This window comes from Sciurus carolinensis, chromosome 9 (genome assembly GCF_902686445.1).
Source record: "Sciurus carolinensis chromosome 9, mSciCar1.2, whole genome shotgun sequence".
Classification (NCBI taxonomy): domain Eukaryota; kingdom Metazoa; phylum Chordata; class Mammalia; order Rodentia; family Sciuridae; genus Sciurus; species Sciurus carolinensis.
Window position 1 is genome coordinate 130,251,351 of NC_062221.1, and position 20,032 is coordinate 130,271,382.

Genomic DNA, 20,032 nt, shown 5'->3' on the forward strand with positions numbered 1-20,032 from the left:
AATCCTCAGTAGCAAGAGCGAAGCAGGGGGTATTGCAATACAAGATCTTCAACTCTACTACAAAGCAATAGTAACAAAAACGGCATGGTATTGGTACCAAAATAGACAGGTAGATCAATGGTACAGAATAGAGGACATGGACACAAACCCAAATAAATACAATTTTCTCATACTGGACAAAGGTTCCAAAAATATGCAATGGAGGAAAGATAGTCTCTTCAACAAATGGTGCTAGGAAAACTGGAAAACCATATGCAATAGAATGAAATTAAACCCCTATCTCTCACCCTACACAAAACTCAACTCAAAATGGATCAAGGACCTCGGAATCAGACCAGAGACCCTGCATCTTATAGAAGAAAAAGTAGGTCCAAATCTTCAACTTGTTGGCTTAGGATCAGACTTCCTTAACAGGACTCCCATAGCACAAGAAATAAAAGCAAGAATCAACAACTGGGATAGATTCAAACTAAAAAGCTTTCTCTCAGCAAAGGAAACTATCAGAAATGTGAAGAGAGAGCCTACGGAGTGGGAGAATATCTTTGCCAACCATACCTCAGATAGAGCGCTAATTTCCAGAATCTATAAAGAACTCAAAAAACTCTACACGAAGAATACAAATAATCCAATCAACAAATGGTCTAAGGAAATGAACAGACACTTCACAGAAGAAGATGTACAAGTAATCAACAGATATATGAAGAAATGTTCAACATCCCTAGTAATAAGGGAAATGCAAATCAAAACTACCCTAAGATTTCACCTCACCCCAATTAGAATGGCGATTATCAAGAATACAAGCAACAATAGGTGTTGGCGAGGATGTGGTGAAAAAGGAACACTCATACATTGCTGGTGGGGTTGCAAATTAGTGCAGCCACTCTGGAAAGCAGTGTGGAGATTCCTCAGAAAGCTTGGAATGGAAACACCATTTGACCCAGCTATCCCACTCCTTGGCCTATACCCAAAGGACTTAAAATCAGCATACTACAGAGATACAGCCACATCAATGTTCATTGCTGCTCAATTCACCATAGCCAGATTGTGGAACCAACCTAGATGCCCTTCAGTTGATGAATGGATAAAGAAACTGTGGCACATTTATACAATGGAATATTACTCCACAATGAAGAATGATAAAATTATGGCATTTGTAGGCAAATGGACGAAATTGGAGAATATCATGCTAAGTGGGATAAGCCAATCTCAAAAAACTAAAGGACGAATGATCTCGCTGATAAGCGGATGAGGACATATAATGGGGGGTGGGAGGGGTTAGCATTAGGTTTAGGGTTAGGTTTAGGGTTAGGGATAAGGAGAGCGGTAAGAATGAAGGAAAGAAGGACTGTATAGAGGGAAAAGAGGGGTGGGAGGGGTGGGGGGGAAGGGAAAAAAAAATAAACATCATTGCCCTATGTAAACGTAAAAAAAAAAAAAAAAAAGCATAAGATTTCCCTTTTTTAATTAATTAAAATTCTACCTGAAAGATGTTAAGTTATCCAAATTAATGATCTATATAAACTGCATAACACAATCTTGGCAACATTTCAGGAAACAATAACCTTTCCTTCATAAATGCAATAAGCATTTACTATGCTTACAATGTACCATCAAGATCCCAGCAAGATTCTAGGAATAAAAACAGAGTACCTTATATCTTTTCTTAGGAATCATACTAGGAAGACAGGCATTCTATAACCAACAAATGCAAAATTACAAATTGTGGTAAATAAGTTTCCACCAAATTTAGAAAACTGCCAACTACTATTTTTTCAGACATTTTCCTTTTCAGCTCATCTTTCTGGCATTCCAATTACATGTACATACTGGAACACTTGGGGTTGTGTCACAGTTCAATGATACATTTATTTTCATCTTTTTTCTACTTCATTTTCAATAGTTTCTATTACTGTCTTCAAGTAATTTACAGTGTCAAATCTAATCCCTTTCAGTGTATTTTTTCATTACATATTGTTATTTTCCTATCTAGAAAACTGATTTGAGTATCATTTTTATTTATGTGTAGTGGTGAGGGGGGATTGGGGATTGAACCCAGGGCACTCCACCACTGAGCTACATCCCCAATCATTTTTATTTTGAGACATGGTCTCACCAAGTTGCCCAGGCTGGCATCAAACTTGCAATCCTCCTGCCTCAGCCTCCTGAGTGGCTGGGATTACAGATGTGTGCCACCAAGCCCGGATGAGTCACATTTTTCACATTCTCCTTATGTTCATTCTTTCCTCTGCTTCTTGAACATATGGAGTATATTTATGATAGCTGTTTTTATGTCCTTTATTAATGTTAGCATCTGTTTCTACAGACTGTCTTTTCTCCTCATTATGAGGTATATTTTCTTTTCTTTGCATGTATGCTAATTTTTAACCATAAATTTTATGGAGTTCATATATATAAGTATATAATACATAATTTCATATGTATTATATATATAACATATATACTTGTACTCCTATAAACATTCTAAATTTTAACAAGATTTACCAGGTTAAAAGATTTATATATATATATATATAAAATATCATATGTATTATATATTATATATATAATATGAAACTTTGTTCTGAGAAATAGTTATTTGGAAATTAAGTTGTTGGGAAATAGTGTGATCCTCTTGGGTATTGCTTTTAAGCTTTGTAGGCAGGATCAGAGTAGAATTTAGCAATACATCCTTTTGAGTATTCCACCCAATTCCCTGAGTATTATAAGATTTCTCTACTCTGGCTGTTCAAAATGAACTCTGTCAGTCCTGTAAGTTCCAGAAACTTTTCTGCCTGCTCCTTTGGGGTGATTCTTTCCCTGTCTTGGGTAGTGCCTTCACAAACTGGCACTGGTCAGTACTCAGCTAAAGTCTCAAGTAGAGCCCTCCACAGATCCCTTGGAGCTCTCCCAGTAGTTATCTCCTTTTCAACACTGAGCCCTGAAGATTCTAGATGCCTTGGCCACCCATATTCCCTATTCTGTCCCCTCAACTCAGGAAGCCTGCCAGATTTGTCTGAGTACTTCCTCTGCTGCTGTGGCCTGGAAGCTCTCCAAGCACTAAGCAAGCAAATGTAAGGCCCTCCTCATTTGTTTTCCTTCTGCTGAGGGTCAGGTTCTTCTGCTGCCTATTGTTTAATGTCTGAAAATCATGTCATATACTCTGTTCACTTTGTTGTTGTAACTTAAGGCAGGAAGATAATTCAGTGCCTGTTACCTTATCGTGGTCAGAAGTCAAATTCATGTTATAGTTCTGGACTAGTTATATTTTATAGAAAGTTATAACATCTGATAGACCTATAATCATGTACGAAAAAAAATCACTTAATGCAGTTCAGTTACAGAGAAATTCTGCCTTTCTTTTGTTTTTTTCCTTATAGCAAGTTAAATGGGTAAAGAAATAAAAGTACTTAGAAACTACTGGCTTGATTCAACATCAGTGGGCTAATCCTGCCACTGGCCCAGGTTAGAATAGCTGGGTTTTTTTTTTTTTTTTGGTACTGAGGATTGAACCTAATGGTGCTTAACCCGAGCCACATTCTCATTCCTTTTATTTTGAGACAGGGCCTCACTAAGTTGCTGAGGTTGGCTTTGAACTTGTGATCCTCCTGCTTCAGACTCCCAAATGCTGGGATTACAGGCATGCACCACCATGCCTGGCTTGCTGTTTACTTTTTATTAAATATGCACATTTCAAAAATTATTTCTAAAAAGAAAATGAAATTCTGTAACCCTAATATAGTGATATATAACAAGTCTAAATTTCATGATTTCTCTGCTAAAATAGTCAACTATAAAACGTCACTTCTTCCCTATCCTATAATTTCTTCTTAAAAAGAGAAAGGATACTGCAACTTATCTAAAGGACAATCATGCTGACCAACAGCATTTGCCAATTAAAACAAAACAAATCTATGCAAATTGCTTGTCATTGCCATCTACTACATTTGACATCCAAAATTCTATAACATGACATTTAACTTGGTCCAGCAAAGAAATTTCATGTTTTTATGATCTTACTTTAGATCAAACCATATTTCCCCTAATATATTAACATATTAATAGTTTATAGACAAAAATATATGTTTAACAATGTCCTCATTAGAAAATCCTACTAATTTCACTTTCAATTTCTCTATTGGCTTTCTTTCCTTTTTGTTCCTCATTACCCACCCACAAAAACAGCCACCATTCTCACAACACAACAATTACAGTGAAAAAAATCAAATGGAAGATTATGTCATTGTAGCAATTATTTAATCTTTCCAAGACTCAGTTTCCACCTCTTAAAACATGAACAAAAGATAATCCACAGAACTGAATGCCAGATCTTTTAAATTGTATGCTAAACTGTCCCAGGGCACTGCAGCAGACTCTCAGAGGAGCTGCAAGATATTTTAAAATGAAGGAAAGAATCTCACCACGTCTTAGACACTGGCCAGCTATCAGCTTGAAGTGTTTCAGAGTTTAATATTACACTGCAGCACATTTTCTTGATGGCCTATCTTTGTGAAGTCGTTTGGTGATTGTGGTGATAAACAGCAAATACCACTCAAAAATCAATGTGGAAAAGGAAAGGAGGGTGGCATGTTCCACCTGACTGCAAGGTTTGAAAAGCTTTTTAATATTCAACAGGCAATACATTCCATTAGTAAATAACTGTGGTTTTTTTATTAAGGAAATAATTATTTTGAATTTATGTGCATTATTTTATTTGAACAGCTACTAAAGCTGGGACTTAAATATTTATTGTTTGGCCATAACTATTTAATAAAAAGAACTATTAAATATTTCTTGTGGCCTAAAGGCATTGTGAAAAATTAAGAAGACTCTAAGGGCACCATGAAAGAATACACTGGTTTAATATTGTGACAATATTTACTTCCTGCAGATAGCAACTACTTTTCATTATTGTAACTCCTTTATACTGTACAGTTCTATAGAAAAAAACAGGACATTTCACATTCTGTGGCAATCTCCAGAATAAAGTCCTATTAGTTTCATGACTCATATTTCCATAATTTGAAAAAAAAATTAGGTTGACAAAGAATCTCAGATGGACAACCTGGAGCAAAACCAGTTCCAGAGTTAAGTGATGTGGTCTTGCTGTCTATTTAGTGTGTGGCTTGAATCCTGAAATGAATCTAGTCATGTGACTTGGAAAACCTGAAAATAATCTTACCACAACAAAGATAAAATGCAATTCATCTTGACCACCATACTACCATGTGATATGGAAAAGAACAGAAGCTTTAAGAATTATCAATTTACATTATCACCTTATATCCCTATCTTTTATTTTGTGTTTCTTTTAATGTTGGGAATTAAACATAGGACTTGCACATGTTAGGCAAGCACTACCACTGAGTCACAATCATAGTACCCAGCGCCATCTTTTAAAGTGAAATATAATTCCTGTTTTTATTTATTTATATGTGTGGGTGGAAGTAGTGGGAATTGAACCCAGGGGCATTCTACCACTGAGCTACTTTCCCCAAGCCTTTTTATTTTGAGACAGGGCGTAACTGAATTGCCCAGGCTGGCCTTGAACTTAATATTCTCCTGCCTCAGCTTCCCAAGTGGCTGGGATTCTAGGTATGCACCACATGCCTGGCATAACTCCTGTTTTTAGAATTATCCTCCAATTTCCATTTGTTGACTTTTCTTTTTTTCATCTTCTATTTAGGATACAATTATTAAGTGGATCATATATTTACTGAGCATGAGATGGACTGCAAAATTATGAAATTATAAATTTCATGTGTGATTGACAACTTGCCTTTCCTTGTGAAAGTCTTTTTTTGTATGGAACTGTAGAAGACTAGGAACATTGACTTATACAAATAGGAGACATGTCTTCTTTTATCTCTTTATAAATTTGTTTCTAGGGAAAAAAATATGTACTGTTACAACTTATGACCATCATACTGATATATATATTGGTCAAATGAAGTATACATGTCAATGAGTCCACCTGCTAAATTGAACCACTGCTCCACAGACCAGATTTAAATTTAACACAACTCTTTCTGGATTAAAAATTTTCAAAAATGGGTACACCAGTAAAAATCATTAATTGTGGGCTGGGGTTGTGGCTCAGTGGTAGAGCGCCTGCCTAGCACATGTGAGGCACTGGGTTCACTCCTCAGCACCACATACATACACATACATACATAATACATAAAAAAATAAATAATTTATTTGAAAATTGTTGTCTAAGGATAATAATGTTTCAAAAGAATTTTTTAAAATAAATGCAACAGAAGAAATCAATAATTATTATCCATTTAAAAAGTAATTTTAAACAAATTGTTAACAGTGTTTATAGGATAAACAAACAACATTCATCACAGATTCTTGGCAACTCAAAAAAAACCTTAATAATATGGTTAACAGTTGTTACAATAGGATTTTTCAGTAACAAATCTTAATAAGTAATATATATCTTTTATATCAGTAGTTCAGTTAATAGAAATTCTTTTTTTCATTGTTTTCCTTTTCTGAGATAGGATCTCCCTGTTTCCCAGACTAGTCTCAAAATCTTGGGCTCAAGTGATCTTCTCACCTCAGTCTCTCAAGTAACTAACTACATGCATGCACCACCACAAATAAAATTTTTAAGAAAAGACCCTGTATTTTGTGGCATGTATACAAAATGGAATACTATTTAGTCCTAAAAGATGAAATCTTATTATTTGCAACAACATGTATGAACCAGGAGGGTATTACGTTAAGTGAAATAAGCAAGGAGCAGAAAATATGTACTACAGGATCTCATTATGTTGAATCTACAAAAGCCAATGTCAGGCTAGGGATATAGCTCAGGTGGAAAAGCACTTGCATAGCATGTGTGAGATCCCTTGGGTTCAATCCTCAGCACCACAAAAAAACACAAAAGGAAAGAAAGAAAAAAGTCCATCTCATAGAAGTAGAGTAGAATGATGATTGCCAGAGGCTGAAGAGAGTGGTGGAGATGAGGTGGAGTTTGGAGGAGGCTGGTCAGAGGGTTCGAAGTTAAGGTCAGATAGGAAGAATAAGTCTTGGTACTCTATTACACAGTAGGTAACTATAGTAATGATAACGTATATTTCAAAATGGCTAAAGAGGGAATTTTGAATGTCTTACTACTAAGAAATAACGAAGGCTCTGGATATGTTAATTACCTGACTGGATCATTAACACAAGGTACATGTATAAAAACATCACACTGTATCCCAGGAATTGTTATAATTATTATGTGTCAATTAATATATAATTAAATTGGGCTAGGGATATAGCTCAGTGGTACGGTTCTTGTCTAGCATGTATGAATCTTCAGGTTCAATCACCAACCCTACAAAAAAAAAAACTGAAAGAAAAAAACCCAAAAACTATATTTTCCAACATATGATAACTGCATTTGTCAACTCTGTAATTAAGTTTAGGTTAGTCTTCCTCCTAATGTCATTTGTCTGAGTAAACACTACTAAACACTTGGGATGCAATCTTTACTAAGACACAGGCCTTTTCAAGGAGCCCAGCATTCAGAAATTGAAACCTGAACACAATCCATGTGATATGAAATAACATACTAAGAATGCTATGACAACATCAGCACTTGGTTCAGCCTGAAGTTTTCAAGAAAACTATTTATTAACCTCATCATAGACAAAAACATTCACCAAGATCCGGGAAAAATGGGTATTTTAGATAAACTCTATAAACCCAAAATAAAGATCCCCTCATCTATCATAACAAAGCCAATATAAATTCTGCTCAGAAACTGTCATCCCAATGTGATAATATCAGAATCTCTTGGGGGCTAGAGCCCAGGAACCCATATTTGTAAATATTCCCTCGGTGATTTTAATGTGCAGCCAGGGCTGAAAACCATTTTCTCACCGATCAATTCAAAGCATCATGACTAATTTAACCTTGGAATCCTATCAACAGGATTCTAAAGAGAGTCATAAGGCTGGGTGAGTGGAATTTGGTCCCAAGGGGTCCAAATCTATTTTCACTTGCAACCTACTTCTTCATACGTGCTAATAATTTGAAAGACAAGCATGTTTGGAATCACATGACACTTCTAGCATAAGCTAAGAAAATTAAGTGACTGCCAATTAACACCGTGTGCTGATTGACTATCATGTCAAATTTTTAAAACTTTACTCTTTAAACCTAAGGCAACTAGATACTGTTGAAATTATAAACTTTTGGTACGTGAAAATCAAGAGTACTACTAGGGTCACTTTTACCATTTATCTTGAAGAAAAACACCTGTGTATAAGCATTTAGAGAACAACAAAATTCACCATAAAAAGGTTCATCTTCTGATGCAGATGAAGTTCTACAGAAATAAAGAGGATGTAGAGACAAAAGTGAACTGTAGTGAGTGGGCAGGGCAAATTCTCAGAAAAGAAGAGGACTTGAGTGCAATTGGCAGGGCTGAACCACAGTGACAGAGGAAGCACTCTAGCAGTCTTGGAGGAAGAAAGTATAACAAGGAACAACATGATGAAGGCTGGAGAATTCATGATACTTGGGAAAAGAAAGCATTGAAGAAACACCAAAATCTCCATAAAGGAGACCTATATGGGGCAGAAAGAGAGGGTCCAAATTACAGAAAGCCTTGACTGAAAGGCTGAGGAGTCCAAACTTAATCTTAGTGAAAAACAGAATTACACTTTGGTTGAATACAAAATGATTTTAGAAGATTCTTCTTACAGATTAATATTCAGGAGGCACTGAAATTCAGGGGACTGGGGCTGCTGAAGATAAAGAGAACATGTCACAACCTTCCAAACACAGTTCCCTACACAACACACACTTTGTTATAACTCTAAGCCAAAGGACAAATTATTTTATAAGTAATATGATTTATAAAAACAAGGTTTTTAGCTCTTAAATACAAATATTTTAAGCCAAGCATGGTGGTACATGCCTGTAATCCCAGCTACTCAGGAAGCTAGGGAAGGATGATCCCAAGTTCAAGAAGAGCCTTGGCAATTTAATGAGTCCATCTCTCAAAATAAAAGAGCTGGGGATAGAGTTCAGTGATAAAGCATTCCCTGGGTTTAATCCTTAGTACTCCTCCCACAAAAAATAATACTTTACTATTACACAGTAGGGTGCCTATAGATAATAATGTTCTGCATATTTCAGAAAGCTAGAAGAAAGAATTTTGCAAGTTTTCACCATCAAGAAATGATAAACGCTTTAAGAGACAAATATGCTTAACCTGATTTAAACACCAATGTACGCATGTATCAAAACATTATGTGATACTGAATAAATACAATTTGTTTTTATGTATTAGTTAAAAATTAAATTGAAAACAAAATATATTTTAATTATTACTATAAAGTTTATAATAGGAAAAATAATATACCACAGAGATTATATATTCATTTATGCTAGCTTTACAGAGAAAAGCAATATTCAAACTTTTTTGCCCTGAGAATTACCTACATAGCCTAAATCTAATGAAGATAAACAGAATTAACAAAAAGATAAAAGCTGGGGATGTAGCTCAGGGATATAGTGCTTCCCTAGTGTGCATGGGGCCCTGGGTTGGACTCCCGGTACCACACACACACACACACACACGAAAACACATATATATACATATTACGTATACATATACATTTGTTCAACATCATACTAACAATATCAAATAACACCTATTATTGTAAGTGATCTGCAAGAAATCGTGTTCATTCCAGTAAAAACTGTCAAGCAAGTCACTTTAAGGGTTAATGATGTGACAAGACATAAACGGAAATGATATTTATATGGAAAAAGATATACTTTAAGAAGCAGCAGAAGAACCCCAAAATGCAAATTCCTGTAACCAAAACCTATAACCTCCTAGCATTCCCCCAACAAAAACCTACTAACAAAAACTTTACAGGAAAATAAGGTTTGATTAAAAGGAAATAAAAGCATAAACTGCTAGATATAATGAGAAGGCCGTCAAGTCTTTTTTCTAAATGTTGATTTTGAGAATTTCAAATCAAAACAGAGACCATGCCCAGCTGATCTGTAACAGACGACTTACAGAGCACGGCCACAGCACCAGACTCGAACATGAGACATTCTTCCTTATGCCTAGTTTCCACTATGAGACTGAAAGGTGGGGGATCCAATTTGTGATAAATTCGAAATCCTTTGCTGAACGCCATTCTCCTTTCTTCAGAGGCAGCCCTGCGAAAACCAAGAAAACCAAAGCAAATGAAGCTGAGGGTTCTTTCTGCTGCAAGGACTGCAAGGCATCCAGAAGTCCCTCCCTGCCAGGTTTTTGATTGCGGGGGGAGGGGGGCAGGCAGGGAAAATAAGAGAGCTGGGATTGAATGGCTCATTCCAAAACCTCAGTCGTCACTAAATTCTAACCAAAAAGCTAAAGAATACACTACCAATTCTCTCCTCAAGACCGGTCAGGCTTTAGCACTGGAAGTCCATAACAGTCTGGTTGAGATGAGTTTCCCGTTTAATTTATGTTTACCAAGGGAAAAATTTTGAGCGTATTTTCACTGGGGGTTATCAGCTTCCTGCTTCAAGATGTGTCACTGGGCTGGAAGGGAACCGACCGGGGAACTTCACGCCGACCCTCGGGGGCGCGGGGAGGAGAGGATGTGGGAGGGGAGGTTAGAACCCGGTTCAAAGCTCCTTAGGGGGCCGAGAAGGGAAAGGATTACCAGCCACCGCGGGCTCTCTGGGCGGCGGCGAAGGGCAGAAGCGACACAGGCTGCCGCCGCCGCCCGCCGGGCCCCAGGCGGCCGCCGCCGCCTGCGGGTACCGCAAGTGGGACCGATCCCTACGAAAGGAAGTCAACTCGGGGCAGGGACCCGACCGGCAGTCTACCGCCCGAGGAAGCGGCTCCTTCCCAGGGGGACGGAGGCGCCCGGAGCCCAACGCCTCCATTATGCGCCAGAAGAGATGTCCCGGCGCTCAGACGGACCCGGTTTCTTTCCTGTGGGCAGGTTGACAGCCGCTGTCACCACAGCCCCCAGTCCAACGCCGCACCCCGCACAACCCACAGTCTCTTCGCACCACCACGCCCGCCCTCCCGCACCCCAGCTGCGGAGCCACCCTCACCGCTCCAGCGAAGGCTGCGGCGACCGAGACCGCCTCTAGAAGCGTCCGCCCGCCAACCCCGCAGCCGGTGGGTCTGGCCGCGGCTGCTCCCCGCCCCCCGCAGGGAGCTCACCTCTTCCTTCGGCTCCTCCTCCTCCTCCTCCCGCAGCCGCCGCCGCCACAGCCGCCGGAAGCGTCACTTCCGCTCCAGCAGACCCATCTCTTCCGCATTGCGCCGCGGCCGGGGCGGAAGGCCCGCCCCATGCGGGAAGGGGCGGGGCGTAGGAAGGAGCCCCGCCCACCCCGTGCCCCCGCGCGGCCTGGCACCCGCCGGCAGCTGCTGCTGCCTCCACCTGCAGCGACCTTCGCTCGGCCAGCGTGTCCCCTAGGCCGTAGCTGCAGGTCCCACCGCCGGGGATGCTGGGAGAGGGAAGATTCGGCCTTCCAGGTCCCCTGGCGAGAGCTTTCCAGAGCTCCCCAGCCCTCCTTGTGCGCGCCAGGGAGGGACTCCTGGGAAGAGTTTTGGGGGTTGGCTGTTGATACGTGCCCAAACTGGGCGTCAGGACCACCCCTTGCTGCCTCCCTCGGCTAGACCTACGAGGGGGAGGGGGAGGACCGTCAGCACGCCGCGCCAACCAGGTGGCGCCTGAAGAGCTGTCCATGGTGTCTCACAGCGATCCGCTCCGAGTTCTTATTCTAAGTTCCTGGGTGGGCAGCAATAAGAAATAAGGCCGGTTTGAAACTGTTCTGTTCGCTACCTTTGTGTGTGTGTGTTCTGGAGCGCTCTGGAGCATTACAGTGAAGAGTGCTCAACTATATACGATGGAAACTGGGGAGTCACCAACCAGGAGCTGAAGGCAGAGTTAAAAAATGGCTGTCCCTGGATGACGAATAGGTTTTGCCAACGGTGGAACTTAGTGACTAACGGCATTAGCCCCATAAATCTCATTTTTTCAACAAATCATGCCTGGGTAATGTCTGTGTCCCACATACCTATTCAGTTTCCACTTAACAAATTAAGATATGAGAATGATTGAAGTTGAAGCCAACAAAGCAAAAAGGAATTGAAAACCTGAAGAACCCAGCACTCTGAGAAACTGTTTCCACTTGTCTTTGCTTTTTCCTCTACCTCTTCCCCTTCTTGCATTTGCCAACAAAAGCAGAATTTAAACTTGATGCTGTGCAAAATCATTTCCCCCTCCAGGCCCTGTCATGTGACTTGACATTTCTCTATCCATTTTAGAGAAGCTGGACCCACCCTGGTTTCAGGGTGCTAAGGTAGCTAAAATTAATTTAAAAAGTCACTTTACGTCAAAGAGAAATGCAGACACTTGGATTAGTTCTGAGGACGAGAGATTCATTTAGTACTGTCTTCTAAGAAAAAAAACGTTTTGCTGTTCCTAGTGGTTACCCATAGCAGCCTAAAAATTTAAATTAATATTAAAATAATCAACTTGTCAGTGGTTACTCATTCCCCTCTCTGGAAGAGTCCATTTCAATTGTGGATGGCACTTGACAAAACTAGGTAGAAGTGGTTGAGAATGGAATTTTTCCTATTTGTCTTTTCAAGCATAAATATATCCATACCCCTGATATGCACCAGTTGCTGCCGCCACCACCCACCAAATTGATGGCTTCAGTAGCCATAGTTTTCAACTGCTTTGCTTGGCAGTTATATTTTTATGACAATGAAAATTAGTATTTTAAAGGTGAGATTGTAAACCAAACAACCCCAAAGCCCACGATTCCTTGCACATCACGTCTCTGGGAATCTACACAGGAAACCACTCCATGTTCAGGGTGGGAATCATGGGTGCTAGGCTCTTTCTATTCCTGGATCCTTTTGATTTTGGACTAAGATTGAGGTAAAAACTTCTGCCTTTGAATTACTGTCTCTTCCTTTAAATTTAACTGGAGAGTAACAGGACTTTTAGGTCACAGTTTTTTCAAATCCTTTCAAAAATAGGTTATTTTAGTTGGAAAAAGCACACACCCAGGAGTTGAAAAACAAAGGCAATTTTACTAGTGACTTTTTAAACGTGTGATTTCTTCTTATTTATACACTAACAGCATTTGAAAATAGCTGACCAAATTTCACCAAACTTGACATATCTTTAGGGTGAGCTAACTTAAAAATACAAATAGGTGGCATAGAGATTTAACAGTGAGATCCTAAGGGCCTGCAAGACAAGCCAACACCCTCTTGATCCTTGAAACAGCAATGAGGCCTGTGATAACCTAAAAAATATCCCCCCCCCCAATCCTAATCCTTCAAGCCTTGAATGAATGGTTATTCAGGTAGGAAAAAAATAATTTGCAGCAGTGATTGAACTAAAGACTTTTGAGATCATATTGGATTATCCAGGTAGACCCTAGATGTAATCACAAGTCTCCTTATAAAAGGCAGACAGAGGGGAATTAAACATACCCTCAGAAGACAGATACAGTGATAGGAGCAATGTGACTGCAAGCCAAAGAGTAGCAACAGCCACAGAAGCTGTAAAAGGAAGGATTTAATCCTATTGTCTTTATAGGAAGAATGGCTCTATTTACACATAATTTCTAACTTCTGACTTCTAGAATTCTAAAAAAAAACAAATTTTTGTTCCCTGAACTGCTCACCCAATTTGGGGTAATTTATTACAGTAAATTAATTTCCTTCAAATGAAAATCTTCTGGTTGAGATATAAAAACATTTGTCTCCTGCACAGTATACTAAATTTACCTTGCAAAGTTCTAGCTCACACCCATTCCTGAAACCCAAGTAACCTGATGGACCTCACAGGACAAAATGTCTTAATTCACTGTAAGAATTCTTAAAAACATATATGAAGAGTACTAGGCCTAAGGGGTTTGGAAACAGTTTAAAGTTTAAGGCCCAAAGACATATTTATGTTATGTTTTATTCACTGAAATTGAGAATGTTATAGGCCAGTACAGTATAACAAAAATTCACCCAGAATGAATGTGTAGGGATAAGTGATATGTCCACAATAAAGATACAACTGACAGAGCAAGTATGCTGCAAGATACTATTCTAAATATTACTTGCCTTGATCAAGGGTACATATGGAACTGTTAATCCTCACTATACTAGAGTCATTTGAAATGCTCTAAAATTAGTCATCAGTAAAATACAACAAAGAATGTATTTAAAAATTAATTTAATGCTTGGCTAAAGCATAATTACATATATAATTATCAAACAATAGTCCTTAATTTCCAAAAAGTTCCTCTTTTGAAAACCACAGAATCAGAAAGCATAAACTTTAAAACAAGTTCTCTGAATATTTACAATGTGGTACAAACATTATAGAAGACCATGGATATTAAACTGCCTGGGTGTGGCTAATCAGCAAGGCGTATTCTTTATTGCATATATAACTCACATATGTGGGATTTTAAATATAATGATAAGACTACTAAAATTCAAATGCATGTATCTGTAAGCTGGGCAGGGAGTAAAATTATGAATGAGACAGGACAGTCAGCCTAAACCATGCAGTTAGGTTGTGGGCTTATAATTTTCAAAAATTAAACTTTCACATTCCATTGAAACTATATTGCATATATTAGAGTTCACATGAAACCCACATTTGCTTGTAATGCTGATTCAAGGAAGAAAGTTCAACATTCACTCAATGACTAAGTCCATAACTCAACTCTCAATTTTAAGGCAGCACAGCTACAGTGATAGCAACGCTAACCAAAAGGGGATGAACATTTATTTAGTCACTTGCCAGCCCTTTTGTTACAACAGTGTAGTAATTTCCCTAAGACAATTTGCTACTGGATAATTTTCTGCTGTTAAAAGGCTTTCTCTGTAGAAAAACACCACAAATTTCCAGTGTGAAAGTCCATGGTGATATAAATATATATATATATATATATATATCTATATACACATATGCATAATTACACAATTTACACTGCACACATTGTTTATAGAGGACAATTAACTGAGGGTTAATTTGAATGATCATACAAAATACTTCTGTAAACAAAGTATGACAGGCAGTAAGGAAAACATTCATAGACTCCTAGAAATAATCTGAATTCCTTTCCATTCTGAAGAAATCGCAGTTAAGGACACAGTATTGAATATAATGTTTTTTGTATTAAAATGAAAATCAGTATTTTACAGTGTAAGAAACTTTACATATATACAAAATTATACATTGGGAATGGTATTAAAGCAAATAGGCTTTTCAGTCTCATAGGTCTATTTTCCTTCAATCAAAGACTTAAATTCTTTCACATTGTGGTCACTTGCAACAGTCATAGCATGATCCAAAGCTCGAATACTTGCAAGAAGTTTTACTATCTGCTTTATGTTTTCCCTAAAGGAAAAAAAAAAAAATGTAGCAGCATTTAATTAGCACATTTAAGGGAAATTTGCTCTTGATGCTATGACAACTTTACAGAGATTTTGCAATTTGTCTAAACATGCATTTTAAAATATGGGAAACATATGAAAACTACATCATATAAAATTAAACATATATGTAAAATGACTAGCCCACAGACTGCTAAAAACAAAAAATAATTTCACTCAGATGAATGGTATTAATCAACCCATGGTGGTATAAATACATATATGCATAATTATACAATTCATACTGCACATATCATTTATAAAGGACAGTTAACTGAGAGGATTAATCTGAATATCATACAAAATAAAAAAGCAATCTGTTCCCAAACTTCTTCGGAGCCCTGTCCCCCATTCCTTCCTAAACCAGAGTGCCAATTCTTTTGGAGTACTCCTGGAACACAAAATTCTACTTGTGTGTCTTTATCATCAATCCATCAAGATCCTGCCTCAATTCCACTCCTCTGAATTCATTAAACAAAACAATCTGGTTTTCCTTACTGCACCAGCCAGAAGTCACTCTACCTTATCATGAAGGATCATCACATTTTAACAACATCAGAATTGCCTAGAGTTGTTAAAACATTACCTGACCCCACCCCAGAGTTCTGATTCCATGTGTGTTTGAACCTGAGAATACACATTTCTAAAAATCTCCCAGGTAATGCTGATAGACAGGAAGCACACTTAAAGAATAGCTGTTTCAACACTTGAGTTTGACCCACTCATGAGAAACAGCACACAACATGACAATATTGACTCATCTCCTCTACAACATTATAGTAATAAAGTTCTTTAGGGGCATAAGTTCTTTGCAGCATAAGGGGAATTTACTTTATGTGCACTGCACAGAGCAAATGCTTAAATAGCTGAAGTTCTTTTCTATAGAAAAGCAAATATTTGTTGATAATTACTCTCAAACAAAAACCCTGTTAAGTATATGTAAATCAAAATTTTAAAAGTGGTAGGCTTTATGTAGTAAAAAAATATATACTGAGAAAAAAAGTGCCAATAACAATCAACACCAAAATGATACACAAAAAAAAAATTAAAATGTAAAGCAACACTAAGAATCTTATCATTAAAAACTTTACTATTTACTCTGCTTTTAATTGTATCTCGAAAAATCAACAGGTTTCTCATAAGAACATAAGACTCTTTTTGAGAAAGGGCAACAAGGGCCCCAAAATATTTCCTGAACAAAAAAGTTTTCTTATAGAGCTATACTTGTGGTATGTCCAAACAAATTGATATTAAGAATATACAAAAATCACAAAATTTTGAAAATTCTTTCAAAATGGACTACTTACTATTACATATTTTTATGCTAAATTTTTAGCCTCAAATTATACAAATGCCCACAGAAAGAATAATGGTTCACTCATTCCTTCCCAGCAATTCTTGATAAAAATTAGGCATACATTATTCTACAAATCATGAGTGATAACCTTTAGTCTATGATATGATAAAGAAAAGCATGGACCATGAAGGTCCTAAAATTGGGATATTATATCAACATACTCTGGGTTTAATTGATCTTTTCTAGGATGCTATATAACAAATTGCATAGGACCTAAGTTCATCACATTCCTAGAGCCTGTGTTCTCCCCAAATCTTCACTGAGGAGACAGAATATTCATTCTCCTCAAGGCTGACCCTTACCAGAAATCTTTCCCTAACAACCTCCATAAATTTAACATACTGAAAAAAGATAAAACTGCAAAAAAAAAGTTATGTGTACTTTTGGTAGATTTACAATACTAAGTGATTGTACAATTTATATTAAGATGAGTACTTAAAACATTTTAACATCACTAAATCTAACAACTAAAAAATAGGTTACCGTTTCAATAAGTGATTGTAAATAAAAAGTTACCTTGCATTTCTTTTATCCACATCAGAGCACCCAATACTATTCCTGTAAATTGTATCTGCTAAGTGTACAAGGTATCGGCAGAAGTTTTCTAACTGAGAAATAGTTCTTTCTCCTTTCAGATTCATGAACCACTGTTTGGGGAAACAGTTGATTACCTATGTTGAAAAGAATATAAAAAACAATAGTTAAAACAGAATAAATGATAATATCTAAAAGCTGGATCTAGATAATGGGCATAATGTATTTAACCAGAAGAGGTGTTATTAGACTATATTAATTAATTAGCCTGAAGAGATTCTTTTTAAGCCTCCTTTCTATATTAACTATATATGGATCAGATATTCAATTCCAAAGATGATTTGACCCATTTTTAAGTAATCTAGCTATAAAATGGATAACCAATTGCTTATTTTCCAGTCTTGCAAGATGCCCTAAATGAAATGAGTTCTCCTTCATGGACAGATGTTATATAAAAATGAGTGTATAAATATGGCCCAGAGCAAGGTTAAGCAAGATCCACACCACAGGTGCAGCCCAGTGCAAGAGCCTTAGTGAGGTGTACAGAGCACCATGACACGGAGTGCCACAGCTTAAGAAGGGTGAGGCTCGTTGTAGAAAAAGGATAGCTTAGTGTGAGTAGTCACATCAGTCCAAGTGAATAAAGAAGGCTCATCATTACTGGAACACAGGGATCACTGGAAAAATGACTGATTCCAGGCCTGGGGCAGAACAAATACAGATTAAGACCAAAAAAACTCATGCCAGAAAGCAGAAAGCAAGTATTTCAACCAAATGAGGGGAAATGTCGTAAGATTACAGAAGTCGACACTGAGGGGCCACACTCAGGAAATCTGGGACAATTTCTGCCAAATATGAGAAAAGAACTGAATTTAATCTTGACAGAATATCAGGAAAACCCAATTTGGGGAACATTCTAAAAAATAACTGGCCTATCATTTACAAAAGTGTCAAGGTTATTAAGGCCAAGGAAAGACCTGAAACTCTTCTGGATTAAAGGAGGCTAAAGAGATATAACAAACAGAATGCATGATCTGGGTACTTTTAATTTTTTTTTTTTTTTTTTTTTTTTAAACTCTGAGCATTTATTAAAACTGTCAAGCTTCAGGAAAAGGGAAAGATTATTGATACTGGGCCTCAACAGTTCTAAAGGAAACAAATTTAACATGGAAGATAATAAAACTAATGGCATAAAAGACAATAATTCTCATTTTCTAGAGGCAATGGTAATGAAGCCACAAGCTCACATTTCCAGCCTCAAACACTTCAGGTTTTACATTATATAACATGTCAAACTCATTGAGTGAACACAAAAGGACATGTGTTAGGAGTTCTCCGTAGCGGGCTGGAGTTGTGGCTCAGTGGTAAAGCACTTGCCTAGCAATCTTGAGGCACTGGGTTCAATTCTCAGCACCACACATAAATAAATAAAATAAAGGTCCTTTGACAACTATACAAATATTTAAAAAAATAAAAAAGAGTTCTCCGTAGCTGAGTGCACTGGTGTACACCTGTAATACCAGCAACTCCAGTAGCTGAAGCAGGAGGATCACAAGTTTGAGGCCAGCCTCAACCATTTAGTAAGGACCTAACCAACTTAGAGAGATTCTGTCTCAAAAAATGAAAAGGGCTAAGGATATGGCTCAGTGGTAAAGCACCTCTATGTTCAATCCCCAGGACCAAAAACAAAGAAAAGCAAAAAAGAAACACACTCGCTTAACACGCATGAGGCCCTACCTTCAATCCTGAGTACCACATAAAATAAAATAAAAGTACTGTGTCCACCTACAACTAAACAAAATATTTTGAAATAAGTAAATAAATAATAGTACACAGTAAAAACTGCTCCCTTAAGGTAACTGGATTCTCATTAGCTTGTGCCAGGATCAAAATTTTTCAAATATTTAGTACTGATAACGTCACTTATTAAGACTTCACCCTGAAAATTCCTCCCAATCGTCTAAAAGAAAAAATTAATGCCATCTCAAAAGAATTCAAAGAAACAAGCAAATGCCTAAACATTCTCAAAATACTTTCCCGGAAATGCCCGGGCACTGTATAAATAAACTGGCAGATAAAATATTCCTTAAAACATTCAAGGGAATAGTCTACTTTTAATTATTTAAAAAAAAAAAAAAAAAATTGCGGTACTAGTGACTGAACACCAGGCCTTGTACATCCTAGGCAAGCACTCTACCACTAAACTACATTCCCAGCTCTTTTCATTTTGAGGCAGGTCTTGCAAAGTTGCCCAGACTGGCCTCTAACCTTCAATTTTCCTGCTTCAACCTCCCAAGTAGTTGGGAGTATAGGTGTGAGTCACCACACCCAGCTTCTGGGATTTCTTTTGCTAGAGAAGGACAGTATTGACATAACTGATAAAATGTGCACTAGGAGGCATTTCTAAGGATTAGGTAACAGTAATATATCTGTTAATTTCCTGATGGTAATCGCTATGTTGTAATTGTATAGGCCAATACCCATGTTGGAAATACAAAGAAACATATCTGAGGTAGTGGGGCATCATGTCAGAGACTTTTTCAGGGGGGATGAAACTTTGTACTCCTACCTGCAAATTTTCATTAATTTTGTCATTGCTTCAAAAATACATATACTGTGTAACTTGAATATATAAGTGAAAAACAAGATATTTCTTAAATAAGTGAAAAGTAATTTATAACACTCAAAACTGCATTCATTTTAACTGAAAAAAT

At 37.6% G+C, this 20,032-nt stretch overlaps 2 protein-coding genes across 15 annotated transcripts in view; both read right to left on the reverse strand.

Annotated features, from left to right (window-relative positions):
• Synj1 (synaptojanin 1) overlaps positions 1 to 11,283 on the reverse strand; it is a 78,606-nt gene extending 67,323 nt beyond the window's left edge. For 13 of the 14 annotated variants that reach the window (XM_047563778.1, XM_047563782.1, XM_047563776.1 and 10 more), the window contains exons 1-2: positions 11,074 to 11,191; positions 10,037 to 10,182 (exon numbers count right to left, since the gene is read on the reverse strand). In XM_047563778.1, coding sequence (XP_047419734.1) covers positions 10,037 to 10,160 — 124 coding nt within the window. In that variant the 5' untranslated portion in view covers positions 10,161 to 10,182; positions 11,074 to 11,191. Of the gene's footprint in view, positions 1 to 10,036; positions 10,183 to 11,073 lie in introns of all 14 variants that reach the window. The other variant, XM_047563774.1, reaches the window with a different exon arrangement.
• Positions 11,284 to 14,203: 2,920 nt separating this feature from the next.
• The window catches only part of Paxbp1 (PAX3 and PAX7 binding protein 1), a 32,431-nt gene continuing 26,602 nt past the window's right edge, over positions 14,204 to 20,032 (reverse strand). Inside the window, exons 17-18 of the mRNA XM_047564191.1 lie at positions 17,301 to 17,455; positions 14,204 to 15,392 (exon numbers count right to left, since the gene is read on the reverse strand). Coding sequence (XP_047420147.1) covers positions 15,275 to 15,392; positions 17,301 to 17,455 — 273 coding nt within the window. The 3' untranslated portion in view covers positions 14,204 to 15,274. The remainder of the gene's footprint in view (positions 15,393 to 17,300; positions 17,456 to 20,032) is intronic.